Source organism: Camponotus vicinus, unplaced genomic scaffold (assembly GCF_025532165.1).
Source record: "Camponotus vicinus isolate PSW18456_S1 unplaced genomic scaffold, iyCamVici1.0 SCAF_1, whole genome shotgun sequence".
Classification (NCBI taxonomy): Eukaryota; Metazoa; Arthropoda; class Insecta; order Hymenoptera; family Formicidae; genus Camponotus; species Camponotus vicinus.
The window spans coordinates 17,946,739-17,969,554 of NW_028141945.1; the positions used below are offsets into that span (position 1 = coordinate 17,946,739).

General features: G+C 31.4%; 2 protein-coding genes and 2 long non-coding RNA genes across 8 annotated transcripts; 3 read left to right on the forward strand and 1 right to left on the reverse strand.

Annotated features, from left to right (window-relative positions):
• Positions 1 to 1,434: 1,434 nt before the first annotated feature.
• Positions 1,435 to 4,874, forward strand: LOC145959223 (uncharacterized). Of its 2 annotated transcripts, none has more exons than XR_014434947.1 (2): positions 1,435 to 1,636; positions 3,378 to 4,874. It is a non-coding gene; the product is annotated as an uncharacterized LOC145959223 (long non-coding RNA). The 2 variants fall into 2 exon arrangements; XR_014434946.1 differs by lacking the exon at positions 1,435 to 1,636 and adding an exon at positions 1,650 to 3,080.
• Positions 4,875 to 6,439: 1,565 nt separating this feature from the next.
• LOC145959225 (zinc finger HIT domain-containing protein 3) lies at positions 6,440 to 8,000 on the forward strand. The gene is made up of 2 exons (XM_083077871.1): positions 6,440 to 6,661; positions 6,951 to 8,000. Exons 1-2 carry the CDS (start codon positions 6,588 to 6,590, stop codon positions 7,279 to 7,281), a joined length of 405 nt encoding a protein of 134 aa, XP_082933997.1. The 5' UTR covers positions 6,440 to 6,587; the 3' UTR covers positions 7,282 to 8,000.
• LOC145959224 (beta-glucuronidase) lies at positions 7,751 to 19,061 on the reverse strand. 4 transcript variants are annotated; one of them, XM_083077866.1, is made up of 12 exons: positions 18,866 to 19,061; positions 18,340 to 18,780; positions 13,247 to 13,438; positions 12,747 to 12,842; positions 12,086 to 12,262; positions 11,334 to 11,566; positions 10,020 to 10,299; positions 9,555 to 9,829; positions 9,147 to 9,408; positions 8,651 to 8,839; positions 8,272 to 8,410; positions 7,751 to 7,956 (listed from the first exon to the last, which is right to left on the reverse strand). In XM_083077866.1, exons 2-12 carry the CDS (start codon positions 18,421 to 18,423, stop codon positions 7,772 to 7,774), a joined length of 2,112 nt encoding a protein of 703 aa, XP_082933992.1. In that variant the 5' UTR covers positions 18,424 to 18,780; positions 18,866 to 19,061; the 3' UTR covers positions 7,751 to 7,771. The 4 variants fall into 4 exon arrangements, with proteins under 4 accessions (XP_082933992.1, XP_082933993.1, XP_082933996.1 ...); XM_083077867.1 differs by lacking the exons at positions 18,340 to 18,780; positions 18,866 to 19,061 and adding an exon at positions 14,799 to 14,882; XM_083077870.1 differs by lacking the exons at positions 18,340 to 18,780; positions 18,866 to 19,061 and adding an exon at positions 14,502 to 14,696.
• LOC145959226 (uncharacterized) lies at positions 14,547 to 15,854 on the forward strand. Its single transcript, XR_014434948.1, has 3 exons — positions 14,547 to 14,692; positions 14,779 to 15,037; positions 15,447 to 15,854. It is a non-coding gene; the product is annotated as an uncharacterized LOC145959226 (long non-coding RNA).
• Positions 19,062 to 22,816: the final 3,755 nt, after the last annotated feature.

Below are 22,816 nucleotides of genomic sequence, written 5' to 3' on the forward strand. Positions count from 1 at the left end.
ATAAAATTATAAGAGATTAAAGTCGAAAGTTTTAATTTTATCAAAATAAATTTAGCATTAGATTCACGCTTATGTTCTAGAATGTAGAAAGATGAATTGATTAACTATACAATCTCTTATTGTCAAAGATAGACAGATGTGTATATAGACAAAGTATGTTACTTAGGCGAACGTAGGAAAGGCATTCTGACTCGTGCGATGTATTTCCGTCGATGAACTCGAGTGCGCGAGTCATTCTCCAGAGAGAAAAAGAGAGAAAAAGGAAAAGAGAGAAAGAAAGACAGAGAAATACAGGTGGACTTTGTCCTGATCCTTCATTAGTTAGGATATAACAACGTTACTACTTCATAATTTAAGGAACACAAAAAATATGTCTAAAATATGTCAAGAGAGACAATATAAGAGAAAACGTACTTTTCTCTACAAGTGCTAATCAGTCAAAGTAGTAAGACATCACTGGATTAAAGAGACATAATAAGGGTCTTTTTTGAATTCGGAAGGAAAACGGACTCGATTTAAATTAATGTAAGAATTTTCAATCGTTAAGATATCTGTCGCACCGATTGAATCGTCTTGAATATTAATGTAATTAATTGATAGAATTTGTCGGCAATAAATTCTATTAAACCGTGATAAGTGTGACAAGACTCTGCAACGTGAGGAATTGCCTTTCTAATGGGCGATATCGAAAAACAAACAGACCCGAAAAAGCTAACGCCTACTATTTACGTGATCGTTCGTCAGAAATTTGCATAGTTGCCTCGACTGGACGAAGAAAAAAAAATAAAACAAAATAACAGCGACGTGATAAGAGCTGTGTAGGATCTCGCATGTTAGAACAAGTGTTCCTCACCAAATCTGGCACGAGGCGACATAATGCTCACGTAGAGACTAAATTATCGCCTTCCTGAATTCTATAAAGTTCCTTCGCCTGCGGCGAATCTTTATGCCAGCGAATCTTTCTCATTATTGGACACGATTTTCACGATATATATATATCTTTGAATATAATATGTATATATAATAAAAAATATATATGAATAGTGTAGTGTAATAATTATAATAAAATTATAATGAAATTATTATAATAAAAAATAAAAATATAAATATAAAAATGTAATAAAAATATAATAAAAATATTATAAAAATATAATAAAAAATATATAATAAAATATATATAATATATATAATAAAATAAAAATATATAAAATAAAATATATATAATATATGTATATAATAAAATAAAAATATATAAAATAAAATATATATAATAAAAAATATATATATAAAAATAGTGTAATGTAATAATTACAATACAAAAAATATAATAGAAATAATAAAATAATGAACAAGCTTCTACTATGCTTGTGTTATGTATCTTATTATAGATTATATTTTTTAATCTTTATTGTTTTTCTGCAAAAATATCTATACGTGATTATCATTGCATGTCATATCACATATTCTTAGTATGTGTTTTTCACGGAAACTCGTACTCGCCATACTCGATCCAAGTTTAGAAAAACTTGAGATCCATGATCGAGTAGTGAGTTATCAGATTGAGATCTAGCTGCTTTTGATGCAAATTCCTTCATTACCACTGATCGAGGCGTTAATCGTTTTCGCGAATGTTTCGGTAAGAACTATTTTACATCATATTGGAAGTGTATTTGCGTCAACATGCTACATTTAGCATTCCATTTAACACACTCTAGTATTTCCATTTATTCGATATTGCAACTTTTGATGAATTGATCTCGACTCGATCGAATGTTTGACTCCGTCTGACTCCGATTATAAAATATGTCGGTAATATATTAAATTAATTATCATTCGGAATTGAATCATCTGATTGAATCATCGTCTGAGAGTCGCACGATTGCATTTAGCGTTAAACACGATCGTTTAATTCTCGGCGCCGGCGATAACATCGTGATAACAACGTCATGTGCTATGATTTACACTAAACGGAGCATCTGAAAGTAGGCACTTTTAATGAATAATCATACTAAATGCAATCGATTTTTTACAATGATTAATGTTGAATGTAATCTTAGTATCAAATGAATAAATCATACAATGACTAACACGCTAGATGTACAATTTGTTCAACATTAAAATCGCAAGTTTGACTAACAAGTACAAATTGTGCCTCGGTCGCATTTGACAGTTAAACGTGACATCTATATAATTTGTAATTTATCCAACAAATTAAAACGATGATTTAATAATCAGTCACACTTTTAGGCGTTAAACATGGCCGTCCATTCCGACTGTGTTTTCTTCAATTTAAAGTCGCGCTCGTGACTAAGGCAAGTATGCCTTGGGAATTAGCCACGTTTCCACCAGATCCCATCCATATATCGAGTTGGATTTATTCTAGATTGCTTCATTTACTCACTTTACTCGATTCATTCCGTTTATTCAACAATTCAACTTTGCTGATTGCACTCGATCGGTCGGGGAACCACCGTTAAACGAGCAGTATCACGAGTGTACGGTATCGAGTACGGTATCAAGTATAAAAAAATCGATCGCGCGTTCAGTACGTCATTCGATTACGATTGATTGATACACGGTGTCATTATTTCGTCGAATCATTTTACTCGATCGCCCGATCGCGAGCCGTACAATCGCGCGATACAAACCGGAACCGCTAAGTGGGTCACTGTCATGTGTCCGGCCGGTGTCGCGGATCGACGACCTGCGTTCCCCGGTTCGTAAACGTTCGGGATCGCGAATTCGAGAATGCGAAAGAAGTCGACGACACGGCGAACTAGAAGAAACTGGCCCGGCAACGAAACAGCGCGACGTCGATTCCTGGCCTGCCGGCTCGGGCTCCTTCCTCCTTCTCCACCTCCTCCTTCTTTTGCCGATCCGCGATCATTGTCGACGTCATCGTACGCGATCATCGCCGTATGACGTCATCCGCGAGCGCCGGATGCTGTCATCGTGCGCGCGGTCGCACCGAGATCTCCTAGATGTACGTTCACGAGGAGAGCCTCGGTCCGGTTTCTGTCATAAACATGTGTGAAGAATGATCCTCTTCTTTTCTTTCGCAACATCTCTATAATTTATATGTAAATTTTTTTCTATTTACAGTTTTACTTAAATCATGACACATTGACTTATTAAGCACATGCAAAATAGAAACTTTTTTTTTTTAAATCTTCAAGTAATATTCAAATAATGAGTAGTAATTGTTATCGATGTGATTAAATGTAGTTTGATTAAATTGGGTATTATTAATGCAAAAAATAATCTTTAAATTTTTTCAAAATCTAACAGTGTAAATTTTTTTTACTAAAGCTATATTTGCGTTGAATAAAAAATTATTAATATTGTAAATAATTGCTCGATTTACATATCGTGTCAAGGACGACTACGACATGGATACAATTATTTGGAGGAGGATTTTTTCTGGTACTGGATCATCGCATCCTTCAAATATAAGAAGAAGAAGGAGGAAGAGGATGAGGTTGACGCACCGCGACCTCCTCAAGGTAAACCCGCGTGCCATCTTCGGGCATGAGCTCGCGCATGCCGTTTTAATTCGTGTCGCGTCTTATGCAGTCAATTAAGCGGTTGCTTATCGAACGCGGTCAACTACCTCTATCGCGAAAATCTAGCTCAATTAACAATTAATTCTCGATAATTCTCAGTTTGCATAACTATAAAATTAGCGAAAGAGAGAGAGAGAGAGAGAGAGAGAGAGAGAGAGAGAGAGAAGTTTCTTTCGTTAAAAAATTTGTAAAAAAGTTGTTTAATTAAATGTCAAAGAAACTTATTCAGTTTTTTATTATACGTTAGAAGAGGTAGATTAAATTTCTCCTTATTTATTAAGCGTAAAGTAAAATTGATATCTGTGTATGAAAGTGTTTTAGTTATGCGTGACGCTCCAAATCAGATTTTAGATTTTTCCAGGTTATATAGGGTTAAAATTGCGGTGCGGAACACGTGCCGCCGCGTCAATGCCCCGCTACTAAGCGGGGATTTAGACGTGAATGAACGGCCAGCTCGCATTTTGCGCGGCGGAATATCCGCGAGTGGGGCTCCGATAGTGTCAGCAGGGCTGTAATTTACACGTTAGCCGAACAAACTGTAAGAATCGGAGTCTCGTATCGAAAGAGGCCTCACATGTCATTAAAGTATCACGTAGACAAGTCGTTCTCGGTACCAATGTCTTAAGCTCAATTAACAATTCAACAATTAATTTAATATTTAATTCAATTATTTCTCAAACTTCTATCAAAATTCTTCATTTGAAAGGAAATTCATATTCATGCGAATTGTATCATTAAACACCTATCTTGTAAAACTAATTATTTATCTGTCGCGAAAATAAACTATTTAATTAAATTAAACTATTTAATTATTTTCTAATATATTAATTAACGAAGAAAATTTTGTGTTTGCTGGTTATGACCGCTGGTTCAAATAGCTTTACGTCCATCGCTGGATGGCGGCTCGTTACCGGCTTGCTGTATCAGGCCGAGCCGACGTCACGGTGAGCGAAGATATTCCGGACGTCGCCGTCGCGGACACGTCGGTTAACCTGGCCCAGAAACCGAGCCGGAACTGCCGGTGGAATCAATGACCTTGGCGCGCGAGCTCCGCTCATGGCCACCGACCTCGGGAAGAAAGTTTCAGCATCGAGAGCTTTCAACGGCGACGAGAACGACGACGACGACGACGATGGCGATGGTTATGATTGGACCTTAAAATTTAACGCAAATTTTATAAATCTTATTTTATTTTAATATTTTTAAATATTATTATTTTTAATGTATAAAAAGAAAATTTTATTTTATTTTAATATTTTTAAATATGTGGATTTCATATGTTCGATATCTTAAAGACAAACTTATACTCAATGTTTTTTTATTTTACTTATTACTAGTATGTGTTTTATTTCCTATCTTGTGATATATAATTTATATAATATATAATTTATGATATATAATTAAATTTATGATAGTATATAATTTAATTTCATATTTGTATTAAAATTAGATACTGGGTGTGTGGTTATAAAAATCATCATACAGTCATAGTTTATTTGACAAGCTAAAACAAAAATTTAAAACTTGGTTACCGTGAAGTGAAAAATTCGGTTTGAAATTAAACAAACAAATCCGATTGTAAATAAAAATAAAATTTGCAGTAGAAATAAAATAAAATTCGCTGAGGCGACGTGCGCGGATTTGCTTTTTAATTTGACAATAAAACAAAATTTGTGTCGAGCGTTTTAGAGGAAAAAAATCGATTCGTTTAGCGTAAAAAAAAAAAAAGAAACGGGATTTTTCGCGAACGGCGTAAAATTAGTCAAATCGAGATTCGGTTCTCGCGTGACGTGAAATAAAATCGCGTTGAAATTGCGCACTTGGGTTGACGCACTGTGTCCGGCACGTGTGACGTATGTATTATACTCTCTTGCCGCAGGAATGCGAATTTCCATTCGACGGCGCTATCACGCGCCGTGAGATCGCATTTAGAGATCCAGGTCAGTTCCGCCTCCTCCTCGAAATCCGCCGTCCTGCTCCGTAATTTCTCTCTTTGACAGCGTATTTGCGCGAACGTAAATTCCAAACGCTACTTTCATCACGCTAATGTTCATAAATATAAGGCGCAACTTGAATTAAATTTTTATCATCGGAAGCTTCACGTCGAGTTAGAATTGTGCGGAATAAAGAGAGAAAAATAAATGGTACATACAGAATGGAAAATAAAATTGAAAAAGATTGTTGGAATAAAAATCCAAATTATTTGGTAACCATTTTGAGAGAGAGATAGGATTTTCCCTCGAAAATGGATTAGGTTACGTTTGGAAAAATAATATTTTTTTTATCTTGTAAAATAGAAATCTTTTGGTTTTTTTAAAACGATTCAATATTTAATATCAATAAAGTTGATTAAAAAATTCATTAAAATTACTTTTAATTACACAGGACAATTTATCAAGTTGTCGGAAACAGAGAAAATACATATAAGAAAAATTACTTTATTTTACAAGTTCATACTTTGCAAATAGATATAGACATGATTTACATTAAATATCGTATTAAATCTATTTTCCATTCGACGGCGCTATCACGCGCCGTGAGATCGCATTTAGAGATCCAGGCCAGTTCCGTTAATAAAAGTATAAATCTCTACCGAATTTCTCACCGAAATTCCTGTTTATTCTCGTTGATAAGCATCATAATTAATAAAACTTCACAAAAATGAGGGTAACTTTTATGTATGTTACATCTCTTTTTCTCTCTCCTTGAAACTACAAAAGCTCGAGAAATTTAAATTTATTTCTTTCATCGAGCTGCAGATGGCGTTATGTGTATAGAGTGTGTTCAGAAATTCTGTTTGCAAGAAAGAGTGCTTTTAATTGACCAATCAAAACAAAAGAAGCAGAAGATTTTTCTTTTTCCTGATTAGTGAATTAAATGGTACTCTGTCCCATAGAATAGGATTTCAGAACTCATCCATATTATGGAGTCGACCGTGCGTCACGTGCTCACATAATATGTCTGTGACACGTGCTTGCGTCTTTTCTGACGTTTTATAAATTGAACAGTCTATTTATCACGGTCATGACAGATAAAAAGTATTGTATCTGTGGAAAGGAAGACGCACCTTACAAGTGTCCGATATGCAAAACACCCTAGTAAGTGTAACTATTTATAGATACTTTAGGAGGTTATATTCTCTCTGGATTGTTTATATTATTTTACATGTTACATTTGTTAAAAATTATCGTATTATTGAATGTAAATATCGGAAAGTTACAGTAAAATATGTTAATTTGTTATATTAATTTATTATATTAATTTGTTATAATAAATGGTTAAAATATTTCTTTTATTATTTTTCTTCCTACTATATAAATATATAAGTATATAAATTTTAATTAAATTTATTACTAATATTAGGCCATATTCTTTTCTTTATCTTAGCTGCTCTGTAACATGTTGCAAGGAGCATAAAAGTCAAGCTTGCGAGCCTCCTAAGTTACCTGAGAAACCCAAAGAACATGAAAGTGAACGAAAATATCAATTTTCAACAGAAGATACTGTGCCTGTGGAAAAACTGCAACAATTGTGGCATAGCAAGGAACTGAAAGAATGCCTCAAACATCCTGATTTACGCGATATCATGAAGGCAGTTCTCAATGATCTAAATCCTACCAAGGCAATAGCATCAGCCATGAAAATACCTTCATTTGTAGAGATGGCTGATATTTGTTTAAAGATTGTGGAACCACCAGATGCTGTTAAGCCATGCTGAGTGATTACTGAGTGCTGTATTATTATCAGTGAGACTATAGGGCTATATTAAAAAGATATATTGTATGTCTATTTGTAAATATATTTTCATACTGTGAGTTGTATAAAAACGTCAAGAGATGATTCTGTTTTCCATTTAAAATATGTATATAATAAGAATACACAGAGATACATGTAAAGATTTAATTCTAGATAATATAGATAATTTTAGATCTTAGAAGATAATATCAAATTTTTTATATATCTTCCATACAAATGAGTGTTAAATGAATGGATGAAATATTTATATCTTTATTGTGAAATGAGAGATTTTGTGATAGATTATATATTAGGTGAATAATTTTATATATTAAGTTATCAGTGCAGTGTTTACTTATCAATATATAAAACGAACAATAGAGTCTTATTTTATCAAGAATCAATTAAGACTCTGCGAAACGGTTTTTACATTCCAAAATCTTGTGTCTTTATTTTCTTTTTTTTTTAATTAGTCAAAGTTCTGAGTGTGAAGAATAATAGGACGAAATATAATAATCTTCGACATCCTCCGGTATCTGCACACCATCTAGTTCAACTGCGAGGGCGTGATATCTTTTCCTAACATGATGGGCTGCCATTTTTGGTTGCCTGTCCCTCGTAAAAATCCCTTTTTTATTGCCACCCACTCTGGTATACGCTGTAATATGTAAATATGATTAATAAAAATTGTTCACGAGCCAATTCTTATAAATTCTAGCGAAATTCATTCAATCTTTTAATAATATCCCTTGTAAATTAAAAACAATTGTTAGTTAAAAATATATTTTTTTATAATTATGCATAAGAAATTGCGAAAAAAATTGCGCACAATCTCTCATAATCCGTAGTAAGGTGATGTATCTTCACGATAATATTAATATAAGTTTATAAGATAGATTAGTAAAGATTATAGTAAAATAAATTATATTATTAAATTAATAAGCAATGTATATATTTTTTATTCGGTACTCACTTTGTGCTGTGCGGAAATCGGCAAAATTCCAGATGAATTCGCCGATGAAGTAGCCTTCGTGTCGCAAGCGATCGAAGGCCTCGAAGTGTTTAGAGAGCAATTCCTTCTGATATTCCTCGCTCCACACATATTCCGGTAGCTGCAAATAATTAATGTAGGAAAAATAATGCTATAATAATAAAACAAAATACACAATTATTTTCTATCTTCTGATTTATTTTTTTTAATATTGCTTTGCTTTATTTTTGTTTTTGACTCTGATTTTATTTTTATGTTAAAAATTTCCTTCTATATTTTTATTTTATATTTATTTTATTGAAATGTATAAAATATGTAAATGTGTAAAATAGCTTTTTTGTGATAATAAGGCGGATTTTACCTCGTGCAAACCGGGCATGGTGTCAGCTCCGTATTCGGATATAAGTACCGGTTTATTATATTTTTTATGCCAAGCCTCGGCTTCTCCATATACCTTGTCATTGATCATGTCCATTCTGCCGGGATTGCTATACCAGGCGTTATAACGATTGAAACTGATCACATCGAGAAATTGACCAGCTTCGTCTTCCTAAAATTTGCAATATCTATTTATTGATATTACAATTTATTAAAAGTGTAATGAAATCTCAAAAGAAAAGCTTTTAAAGAATAATAGAATAATGAGATATTATAATAAACGAATAATTATATAAGCACACCCACACAAGAAATTGCATTTATGTAACTTTAATTTGATTTAGCTATACGTGTTTTTAGTTGGAAATGCTTAACGTTGAAAATTAGGTAACTGTCAAGAGAATGTTAGAGGAAGATTTTTTTTATATTACAGGTGTCCGAGTCAGAGAGCAAACATTAATTTATTTTATTTACATTACCTTAACTGCACTAGCCAAAGCAATAGTGACCGGCCTAGTGGGATCGATTGCTTTGGTATGATGAGCGATCTGTTTGAAGTATTCGTCGGCCCCCTTCAGTTGAGTCCTCGGCTCATTAGCTAGAGACCACATGATCACGGAGGGCCGATTTTTGTCTCTGCGGATGAGCTCCGAGAGCGAGTCCTTGTGACGCGAGAGCAACGACGGCGAAAAGTTTTCCGTGTCGACGGAAGGACACTCGTCGATTACAAGAAAGCCCAATCTTCACAGAATATAATTTAATAAAGTAAAGTAAAGCCGAACAAATTAAAGTGAAAAGAGGTATGAAAAGAACTGACTTATGAAAAAGAGGAATAAGAGATTAAAAATTTATGATAAATTTCTCAGATATCAGGCAATTTTAGATACCTGTCAGCCATGTCAAGAACCTCGTCACTGTAAGGATAATGGCTGGTCCTGTAGGCATTGGCCCCGACCCATTGGAGCAATTCGTGATCCCTGACAGAGGTGACGAGATCAAAGCCACGTCCTCTGATAGCAGAGTCCTCGTGCTTGCCGAAACCACGCATATACACCGGTCGATCGTTTAATAGGAGGCTCGTGTTGGTCCACGCCAGGGTCCTGATACCGATCGGCAATCGGTAGATGTCCACCTTGGTGTCATTTTCCACCCACAACTTCACCTGAAAAGAGACGTGACAAGTATTTTAAAATAATTCATGGAACAAGTAAAAATTATTTTATCATATAATATCTTACAAAGAGTCTTCTTATCAACATTTTTTATGCAATTTTTAAGCAATTTGGAATTAATTTTGTTACAAAAAAAGATATTAAGATATTTGCTTTTGAATAATCAGGTGATCAAAGTACCTCCAAAGTGTACAGGTAACCCGGTTTGGAATCCATGCCTCTGGGCCACCAGGGTTTGACGAACGGAACCTTCAAGGTACCAGACAAGCCTTCGACGGGTTCTTTGATGGCCAGATTTTGCTCGGCGTCGTACAGAGAAACCATGCAGATTGGTATATCTCCCTCGCGTAATCCATCTGGTTGTATGATATACTTGACAATTCCCATCTCGCCGATCAAGCTCGTTCTCACCGAGATGTCCTCGACGTAAACGCGCGGCGTGGTGTACAGTAAAACGGATCTTCGCAAAGTGTCCCAAAGTGTGTGAACTTATACTTTCAGAATAAAATTTATTTTATTCTGAATATAATTAACATCTGATTGACTTTGATCTAGTAAACGCAGAATTTCAAGCGCGAAACATCAATATATAGAAAAAGAAAATTATTTCAAGTTTAGATTATTTGATAAAAAATGATTTAATGGAATCATTATAATGTTTTATTTAATTATTACGAGAAATAATATTTATAATTTTAATTATAAATTAGCTATTAAAAATATCTAAACTTAATAAATAAATTTGAAAATATTTTCATAAATATTCGATATAAATATTATAAATATATAATCGTTTTATAAATATTATAAATATATAATCGTTTTACAAATGAAAACTATATTTTCTTTACACATTTCTATATCAATTAAAAATAAATCACTATAACTATTTTGCAATTGTCTTAAATTATTGTACTGTGACTAAAATAATCAAATTGTGCATCTCTATTTTTCAACGTTACAGACCGAGACCTTTTTTTATCGAGTAACGGAAATCTGACCTCGATTATCTCGTAACACATCGAATGCTCTCTCTAGTTTTTCCACAAAGCCTTTGATAAAGATTTATTTGTGAAACGCGTCAGAGAGCTCAAAAAACCTCTCGTAATACAACAGCAAAACAACGTGATTACACATGCTGAGTATTTTCATTTATCTGATATAATTGTTGATCGAGAAGACCTGTATTTTTAAACTAATTACTTCCTTTCAAAGATTCGAGATTTAATTTGATAAACGAGATTTTTCAATTCTTTTTAATCTGTCTATCTATTGACAAATTTAAGAAAAATAAATAGATTAAAAGGAACTTGTTCATACGAATTTAATATTAATTGAAAACAAAAAAAGACACAACAATATCAATTAAATTTATAAAAAGATTTTTGCTTGTTTCAACTATCGCAATTGTGACTGCGTTAAAATGTCATCCGAATTGTTTACGAATAAAGAATTAAAAATAGATGAAATTGATTTTTGATTGTATGATCTTACCTATGTATACCCGCGTAGTTGAAGAAGTCGAAGGTATACGTCTGCATGTGTACGGTGCCATTGTCAGTGACCATCTCCACGATTTTTCCCTGGGGTACACTGGTTTGTAATAGGGTGTTATCTACGGCGACGGTAATACGATTCTCGGCACCGAAGGTCAGATACGACGAGAGCTCCCCTTCAAAGGGCAGATGACCCATTTCGTGATTGGTCACCAAGACGCCGTTAATCCACTAATTGCAAGCGTACAAAACTATGAATCGCATTAATACTTGAAAAAAACATATGCTTTCATATATTAGATAAAATCTTCTCTAAAAAACGTTATTATTTTTAAAATAATTATTATAAATAAATGTATATAAATAAATATAATATTATTACTTTTTAAAATCATAATTATATATATAATAAATATATATAATTATTATTTTAATTATATATTTAAAATAATACACATATACACTTATTTCTAATTGCGAAAAAAATAAATGTTATTATATAACCGAGATTTTGGAAGATCTTTTGCTTCTTTTTTTCATATTTTTTTAATTATCTTCTATATTTTCAAATTAATAACGATCTAGATAACACAAAAAGCCAAAAGACATCTTAAAGACGTCTAAAGGACGATAAAACATCTTTTTAAATCGTTTTTTAGACGTTTTTTAGAGATATATGTTGTCTGAAAAATTTTCGACTTTTCGTATTTTCCATCGTTTTGGGGATAAAAGACTGCAAAGGATGCTTACCACTTGGGCGAGATAGTTGACCGAGCCAAATCTGACAAAAATCCGCTGATCCCGCCAGGACGAGGGCACGAAGAAGGTCCTTTGATACCATACGGCACCGACATGATCCCTGAGATTCCGTGATGTTGTGATATCGTTGTAAGATGAGGGCACCGGCATCTTCATCACTTCACTAGCCTGTGTACAAAGCCGGTCAAATCTTGCACGAACAGATTTAATGATGAGAGTTAATGACAGACAACGTGCAATTATGCGAGATTATAAAAGATACGTGACTTGAAATGCGAAAAAAATCGGGCAAATATAGAATACAATTCAGCATTACGTTTATTGTTTCAAGAAGTCACACTGAATCATAAATCCATAAAGAAGTATAAATAAATCTAAATCTAAATTTTATATAGGATTCTACTATAATTCCAATAAATTATTTGGATATTGCTCTTCTTTTTTCAATTGTATTAATTTTTTAATTACGGTTTGATCATGCTTTTTTCAATTACAAATTTTTTGACAAATTTGACATATGACTTGAGACATAATAAAAAACCTGAATTTCTAACATTTATAAAAATTTATTTGTATTTTTTTAAATTTAAGTTAATTCTAATTTTTGTATATTTGTTATTGTTGATTATTATTTCACATAAGATTACAATACCTTCGATAGATCCAAGGCGTACCATCCTTCTCTGTAACCCCTTAGCGCATCTCCTTCAGACACGGCGAAATCCCATAATCCATCAAGCGATCTTACCTGCCAAAGAAAAGGAATGAAGAAAATGCAATGTTTTTTTCGTTGCATTCTCATATAAAACTTTTATTAAATGTAGAAAATTATAATAAAAACAATATAAAAATACAATACACTAATACAAGACAATTTATTAATTTTTAATTTATAAATATTTATTAATTTTTTATTATCTTAATATTTTTCTTAATAAAAAATAAAAAAAATAATTTGGAATTATCATAGATTTAATAAGCGAAATAAATTGAATTTAAGATCACAAATATATTAAAGTCTTTTATGATAAATATTAAGTTATCTTCCTGTTATAAATTAGATTTGTAGAAATGTAAAATCGTGGATTGATTATCTCAAACTCGCAGATTCGGGCGGCGTTAAATGATCAATGTAATGTCATCAAGATTTACCTCGCGAGATTCACTTTCTCTAGGATACAGCAGACCAGGAAGCGGAATTGGAAATTCCTCCTCATAAGGCAACGGTGCTTCGATCTTGATCGTTGCATCGAAAAAATCCGTTGGTGACTCCGGCCCGGACTCGCCGGCCATTGCAGAGCCGATTAACAGAAAGATCAAATGCCACATACTTCTGCGACCCTCCTAAATTAACACCCGCATTCATATAATTGAGAGATCTTAAGATTTACAATCTCAAGATTATAAATAAATCGATGGTAAAAAAATGATATAATTTCGTGGAACTATATTTTAGGGAAAAAACTCTTATTTGAAGAAATCTGTTTTCTTTAAGAATCGAAAAACGGTATTATTTTATAAATATTATTAAACTATTTCTTTAAATTTTATTCGATAGTTTATATCCGAAGATTTTGAGTAATTTTATTATGATTAAACACACAATGTGTTTGGTAAAGGAAGAATTTTGGTAGATTTTTCAAGTTATACTTCTTTAAGCGATCGAGCGATCCGAATATGACACTGTATATTTTGCAAATAAGGTAATTTATCGTAATTTTTGTTTATTTACAAAACCATAAAATTACATGTTCTGGAATTGATATTTGATGTGAAAATTTAATGATAATTATATGTAATTAATTATATAGCTATGATATAATGAAGAAGAATTTAATATATAATTTAATAAACCTCTCCAGAATACAAAGAACTCAATTAGTTCACAATAATTAAAATATCATTGAAAGTCTTTTGTTATACAAGTTATAATATTAATCAATAAATATGTGTCAATATCACGGTCTTACATACAGGTCTGGAAACTCCGGTGGTGGGGGAGGTCTCACTTAGTGTGTCCGTTTTTCGGGAGTTCACAGTTTGCCTGCTAGGTTCGCTGCGATCTAGAAGTCGCATTTAGACGTATGTTAGAGAGAGAACGACTACTGCCGTCTATCTCTGTCTCTCTCGCTCGTATTGCGACTTCTAGTCGAAAAACGGACACACTAAGTGAGACCTCCCCCACCACTAAAAAAGGCCTGAGTTTCCAGACCTGTATGTAAGACCGTGGTCAATATTCTCGTGATTAGTCGGCTATTTCCAGAATTGCATCATTTTCTCTATGATAAATGAAAATAACAATTTCCAAAGCCTGCATACAACAAAGCTCGACCTCACATGATATATGTATAACACTGATTCTTTTTTAACACGGAAAATAACCCTTATGCTTATCGTTTAACCTTACGCCATGTCAAACGTCATATAACTGTCAGTTATCTCTTATTGCCTATTTCTCTATGATATGACGAATAGTCACGACGAGTGACGCTTGTGACCCCCTTTCTTCATTACGAATGGTTATGACTTGCAACTATACATATAAGAATCACACAATTCTCTTCGAAAATAGAATACTGTCTTTTCGTGAATCTTAAGGTACTTGCAACGCGTGCACATATATTACACTTAACATGTATTTTATATATATTATATAATAATATATATATAAACTATATTAATAGTAATCGATATATGCACTTACGTTTATGATACGACCAAATCGACTAATCGCGACAGCTAACTGTAGTCGACTGATACAAATAGCGAATATCCGATACAGAATCAGCAAAAATCGTTCATCTGATAAGAAATTTGTAATTACCACATTTTTGCACCGTCTCCAGATAATATCTATCTCTCCGATGAGACAGAAAATCCAGCATTATTAAATAAACATAGTAATGGTCTTATTATGACATTATTATCGCGAATCGCAAGAAGGTGAGGATTCTGATCTTATAATTACTCAATTATATTTGTTATATTGACAGAAATTGAAATAATCAAAATTGTTCGTCTGTGCCTGATATGCTGATTAAATAATATTTGTTTTCAAATAAGGAAAATTTTATAAATTAAGATTAATTAAAAATTAAAATTTAATTTAATGAACGTTTATATATCTTATATATTATTGATTTCTAGAATAAATTATTGTTTTAATCATCTATCTATGATATAAAGTATAATCTAAAAATATGCTAAGTTTCTTTGATTGTTAACTTTGTGTTTTACGTCACATTTTTCTTTTTTTTCCAAGATTCCTTGAGATAAAAATGTTAAGATATATCTGTTAAGGACAATAAGATGTGCAATTTGCTTAGCAATTATTTCTATTTTCTGTTCAAAGGTATGTCTCATTGAATAAAAGTTGTTTGTGAGCGATTCTGTGACTGCTTATTTTTTTTCTTAATCTTATTCCACACCCACGAAGAGAAGAAGACCGGTCTTCTGGCATTTATTCTTTCATGTGAAGAGGTTCTAAGAAGTGCTCTTCGACGGCGAATCATGAGTTTCGCAGTGTATCTCGATAATAATTTACCCTTGAAAAATCATTTTACATTTTTTGCTACAATTTTTTCAAAAAATTATGGTCTGTAAAATTTGTAAAGTAAGTAATTGCATATTGCAAAAATAACAAGTTAAAATCATTCATTTGATTATTAAGAAAACAAAAAGGAATTTTAAAAATTAAACATTATCGAAAAATTTAAATATGTAATTTACAATTTTAAATTTTCGAAAATATAAAATTCAGACTAGGCAACTGTAAATTCTTTTTTTATTATATATTAAATTTAGAATAATATATCTTATATATAATGCTTATATTAATTAAATTATTTATACATAAAATGTCTTAGATCTAGAAATATAGAAAAAAGAAAAAGTTAAAACAATTTTAATTCATTTTTTGCTTTAACGAAAGACTGACTTAAAATTTTTCAAAGATTTCAATGTGTGTGTGTATTCGTCATGTGATTTAAAAATTCTTATTTTAAATATCCTAATGTTGGAGGTAAATAAGCGTAATAATGTTTTTTATTGATTAATTTTTAAAGAGTCGACTTTAAATTCCACTTTTTCCAATTGTTTGTCTTTTTTTCAATGAAAGAATCTGTCTGGTCGAGTGATTGGTTTCGCATGACCTTTCGACGAAAGCTAACTGTCGGGCAATGAGCCTGTCGCACCCCACATACACACACATTCCGCGGACTCTCGTTCGCAGCAATATCGGCTTCCTGGCACCGTGCCCTCCTACGAGAGCAGACTTCCCTTCCCAAAGCATCAAATCGTTTCCTCGTGTCGCATGTACAGATCCACTACGGCACTGGTGTCCCTAATTCCTCGAATAGACACCATTGTTCAGCTCTGAACTTTAACACCCAGTCATAATATATAGTCACCACAATTTTGCCATCTTTTGTTACTTCGAAATTTTGTCATGCGAGAGATTTTTTTCAAGAAAATTTATTTCAATCGTTTCATTTATGATTAGTTATCTTAATCAAAAGACGCGATATGCGAAACAATCATCACTTCTGACAAAAAAGGAAAGTATCAAAATGATTTATGATTCCTTATTAATGATTCCTAATTATTGCTACCGTGTAATTAATAATAATTAATAGGATGCAAAAAAGCATAGATACAATATAATAGAATAATTAGAATATTTCTATTGTAACAATTTAAATTTTGATGGTATAAAAGACATTAAATAATTTCTAATGATAATTTGTAATGAATTAATAAATCCTGCTGTCGATTCTCTCAGAATTTAATTGTCTATTCTTACGTTAGCTGTCAATAAAATTTCTAATCGTGGCCTCACTTTTTCTTTCGATTTCTCTCGATTTGCGCTAGCATAGATAATTCATAGACTCAATTTCATATTCGAGATAATTGATCCGCGAAAGCCATAAGACTTTAAAATAGATGATCCTAACGGACGCTCTCGCGTGCGCATTTTCGTAACACCCGCCGCGTGGTTGAATTTATTAAGACCGATATATTCATATCTCGAGCGCGGTGAAGTGTAAGAGGCGCAATTACGAGAGATGAAAATGGAGCAGTAATGATATAACGATGCTAATATTCTATCGCTGCAGGATAGGTCAGATTACCTTATGCAGTTCTCTTAATTTCCTAAATATCGCACATGGAAATAAAAATTGAAAAAAGCAAAGCAAAAATGGAATGAAAATTTCGTGAGATATTTTTTATCATTTTAGTCTATTAAATTTTACGAAGATAAATTGCTTTTAAAAGAACAGATATTTTAAATGCATAAATATACCGTTAAAATCGATAGACATATTGTTCGATATTCCGCGCTTAAGGCATGCAGGAAATTACATTGGACGGCGTCTGGAAAATGAAGTATCGTTCGGTCGCCGGAATTACGGCTTTTCAGCCAAAATTTCAGAACGGATTGCCGACAAATTGTTGCGAATTTATTGTTCACCAGCATTGAGGAGACAGATTTTAATTGTCAAAACGAGAGGTGCCGCAAAACATAGGACAACCTACGATTAATGGTCGTAATGTCCAAAGCTTTGCATAAACAGATAATTCATACAATCATTATTTTAATATGGAGAAATAATAGTGTTTGAAAAAGAACAAAAGTAATATACGGGCCGATACGAGCACGAAAATATACTTAACAAAAAATTTCTTTTAGAGAGAACGTAGATAATTAATTATCGAAATATCCTTAATAATTATAAATGGGACGTTTTGATAATTACTTGTGATTGAAAAGATAATAAATGTCGAAAAGTTTTTATGTCTATTAAAAATATTTTGAATTGTTTTTTAAAAAAATTTTTAACATCGGTTTATTACTTTTTCGATATAATGAACCTTTTTACATAAACTTAATAATATTTTTTAAGATCGTAATTTAAGAGTCGTCAAATTTATCGTTACTCCTTTGATAACGAGATCAACAAGATTATGATGAAAAGACCCATCGTTAATTAGATAGATAAACATTACATTTTGCTAATTAAACCGCACTTTATTAAAGGCAATTGCTGCAAAAATAAACAAAAATGTTTCCCATGTGTATATAAGATATCAAGAATGTATTGTAGTTAATTAACACATGTTATACATCTGTCGGTTTATCAACTGTGAATTTTTCACTGATAAACTTTTAATTAACTATATTGTTGATCTCGCAATTAATAAATCGTAATATTATTGGAGATATATTATTGGAGGGAGTAACTAACCTTGCAGCGATCGCCGCGCTCCATCGTGAGTCCTGACACAGCATCTGACGAAAAATTACCGAAAAGCGGAGCAGCTCCAGCCATCTCTCAACGTGTATCCGAGCAATTCTAATTATACATTTAAAGTGAAAAGAATCTTTTTCTCTCGTGAATGATATCACTCGAATTCCTTTCTCTTCGTCTTTATATCACGCTGCCTTTTTTTCGTTCCTTGTAATTTCACACTTAATTTTCCTTTTAAATACGTCTTTTTGTTTTTTTCTTTCTTCCCTTTCTACACCGTGTTTCGTATTTCTTCACTGGATTCTGATACTTAGCTTATCGAATCGAAAATTTTTCTTCTATTAATTCGCATTAATATCCTTCAAACTCCGTTGAATACAATTCTTTCCTCTCGTTTATACAGTTAGAACTGCATTATCTTATTAATATAAATGGAGACTAACATAGAGAAAAGCAAATCTATGTTACATTAATGTAATTATTACAAAAGTTAGAATTATAAAAGACGGAAACAAACAATTACTTCGCCAATTCGAAATTAGCTGCACTTGCGTAAATCGTCATTAATTTCGATTGTACATTAAATTTTCTTTCTTTTTCCTCCTTAAGTCACAGTGAGAAGCACCAAGTGTTCAAATCCGCGCGTTAACCCGGAGACTGTGAACTCTCGATGTGCAACACTCGAGCCTGAGCCTCGGGCTCGCCGAGCGTGACTACTTCGCTTCGGCGGCGACGAGCAGAGCTGAGGCCCGCAGGAAGCCGACTCGAAAATCTCGCGCTCCTCTCTTCGCTTCCTCGTATTCTCGTTCTCGCCATCGACGTTTTTATTGTCAAGAAGTCTGAGTAAAAATAAATAAGATTATTTAACGAAATTAAAAATTCAGAATGCTATATTCATGAAAATATTTTAGAAAGAATAAGAATTGAGATCATAGTTGTCGCGTCCTTTCAATTATAAATCTCTATATATTTCCAAATATCTATATATTTCAAATATTTACTATATAAATATATATCATAAAATTTAAATAAATTATAAATTATAAATTAATAAATTATTAAAATAAATTTATATATTTATGTTTATAAATTAAAAGTTCTACAAATTTTATATATTAATTTTTTGTTCACATATTTAACATTTTTAATAATATAAATGTTTATGAAAAATGCGTTTGTGAGTGTGTTGCATTAAAAGAAGTAATAATGCATTAATAAACAAAATTTTGAATGATTAAGATATAAGAAGATATAATAAGATATAATGAAAATAATTCTCTCTCTTTCTCTTTCTTTCTTTAATAAAGATACATAATTTCTTATCAATATGAAGTATAAACGAAAAGCATTATTTATATCAATTAAGATGATTATTATTATATTTCTTTTTATTCATCTTATATTAAATAATTCCCACACGGAACAAAAACCTTTAATGGATGTCCTGGGAACGCATTAATAAGAAACGTTTTTATAGGAACGCTTTTAAAACCATAGTTAAGGAAACGTCTCAGGTAGCACACATTCGTTTTATATATGTTTCTTAAACGTATCTAATGTTTTTTAACTGTAAAGCATTAATAATTATATATTATATAGAAACGTTTTTAAAACCATAATTAAGGAAACGTATTTTTCACGTTTCTATAGACAAAATAAAAACTAATTTTGGACAAACTTCCGAAAACCGATTACCTCCGATTTGAATGAAATTTTGTAAAAAGCTTCCTTTTAGCTTAAAATACAAGCCTATAAAAGGAATTTTGGCGACTCCTACAAAAAAGTTTTAAACATTTTAAACATTTTTTTATCAGAAAAGGAACGTATCTCTTAACGTCCTTCAAGTGAACATTTTAACCAATCAGAAACGTTTTCAAAAGTCGGTTATGAAATGATTCAAAGAAACATTTGTAAAACGTTTTTGAAACGAATATGTGCTACCTGGGTAATTTATTAATCGTTATATTTAAAATTCGAAATTTTGAAACATATTGTGAGTGATCAAATTAATTTTAATGTATTTTTATGACATATTCTGAGTACATAATAGCAATTAAATTTTTAGAGAGAAATGTTAATCTTTAGAAAGCGAACACACAGAAATAAATTATACACAACCTATACATTTTAAATAAACTCTCTACCAGAATTTACTTTCTTTCAAGTTTGCTTTTAAATTTGAGCATAGTTAAACACGTTTTTGCACATCTGTCGCATATCTTCACCTCATTTTAGGTGAAATTGTCCTTGTTGTCACGTATTACACATGCGATTACTGCCATCACGTTCTCACACGTGCTCTGCATTTTTTTAAATTAAATAACTTTGTGTACATATAACTGATACTCTGTTATCGTACGAGAATTCTCCTATCTATTCTCCTATTACAAAAGATTCTATTTATCTTTATTGTCAGAAGAAAAAAGATAAATATAATAAAATAAATAAAATAATATAAAAACTACAATATTTTGAAATAAGTAAAACAAAACAATACATTTAATTATATATAAAATATAATATATAAATAATATTATTTAGGAAGAAACATTTATGAATACATTTACAAGAACATCTATGATATACGTAATATAATTTTTTTTATGGATTTTCAGTATTAACAATATTGGAAAATAGCCTTTATCACACTTTCGTTGCATTAATTAATTATTTTCTCACATATACATTGACAAAAAATTTGCTAATCGTAAATTAAACCTTAATCTAACAAAAAGAAATTAGTGTAATCTTAAAAAAATGCATATAATTAAGAAAAAAATCCTACGTATATGCATATGTATGTGTTGTGCGAAAAAAAAATTTTAGCAAATTCTATTTTCACGCGACTACAGTAATTCTCATGATGTAACTTCTCACTCTCGGTTTGTTATCATCGTCGAAGAATACCTGCTCTAAGGAACTATCAATTGGACGATCTCGACGATTGCGGAAAGGAATCGCGTAGGGAAGAAGAAAAGTAGAAGAAAAGAAACGGCGAGTGAGCTCAGGTTAACGACCATCCGATAAGACGTTAGAGAATAGAACGGTCGATAGTATTTTCCAGCTAATGTTTTACGTTTATCCATCTTTTCCTCGCGTATTCTCCTCTTTTTTTGTATAAATTAAAATAAAAATTAAAATAAAATACTCAATTAAAGCAAACAATCGCCGATGGGGTTGATCGTCTCTTTTAGATTTCTCTTTACTTAAATTAATCATAGTCTGATAAGGAATTGCGAGGGAGGATATACATAATTTCCAATCTTCGTAATCTTTAATCAAATATAGACTGGTATTCCTGATCCATTTTTATATTTAAAATCATCTTAAGTAAGATTTGAAAGTGTGGTATGACCATTTCATTGGTTAAACGAAATCTTAAGACGATTCAAACCCTACGGCCTGAGACTCAAAATGATTTTAAATATAAGAACGGTTTATGAATAAAGTGGGATATAGAATGTAATTGATTAATTAATTCTAGATGTTTCTTTGTCGAAAGATTAAATGTAAATATCTTTTAAACAACAATTAATAAATTAATAAATAAATATTAATAATTAATAATTGTATTATATATAAATATTTAATATTTAATATGTAATACTTTTAATATTTAATTTTCAATACTTATTAATATTTTTTAATATTTATTTATTAATAAATAAACATTAAATATAAATTATTAATTATATTAATAATTTATATTTAAATAATATTTATTTATCTTTAATTTATATTTAATTAATATTTACTAATAAATAAACATTAAATATTAATTATCACTTATATTAATAATTAATTATTTATAATTTAAATTTTTAATTAATAAATAAATATTAAATGGCAATAATTTCCAAATGTATAGAAAATAATTTCTAATTATTTTCTCGAAGATGTTTTAAATATTTCTTCATGCTCACAATATACGTATATGATAGATTGAAAAGTACATATATATATCTTATATGATATAATTATATACCTCACGATAAATGTCGTCTAATTATGTTAACATTGACGTGCCGAAATATTTCTCCGCGTGTTACGTCGATCAATGTCAAGTAACGAAAGGAATGCGCGGTAAAAACAGAACCATTTTTTGCTCAACAATGTCAACAATGTGCTGCTTACCAAGCTACGAGGCTCGTTTAATTCAATTCATACGCTCTTCTCGTTAACATCTTCTCGTCCTCCGGAAATTCCTCTTATCCTAAACGTAATATAAATGTAGACTGCGCGTCTTGAATAAGTGTCGCGTCTTGAATAAGTGTGTTTAAAGAGAGAAAGGACGTTTCTCTCAACCAACAAGATAGTTCTTCTCTCTCCAGCGTAAGAGAGATAAAAGATAAGTTCTTTTTCCAATATCTACAACAGAGGTCTCTCGCGATTAAAATAGCGAGTGCGCTATCTGCATTTATTGCATCTATGCTTTTCAGAGGACACTTTGGTTCATATTCTGAATCCTCTTTTA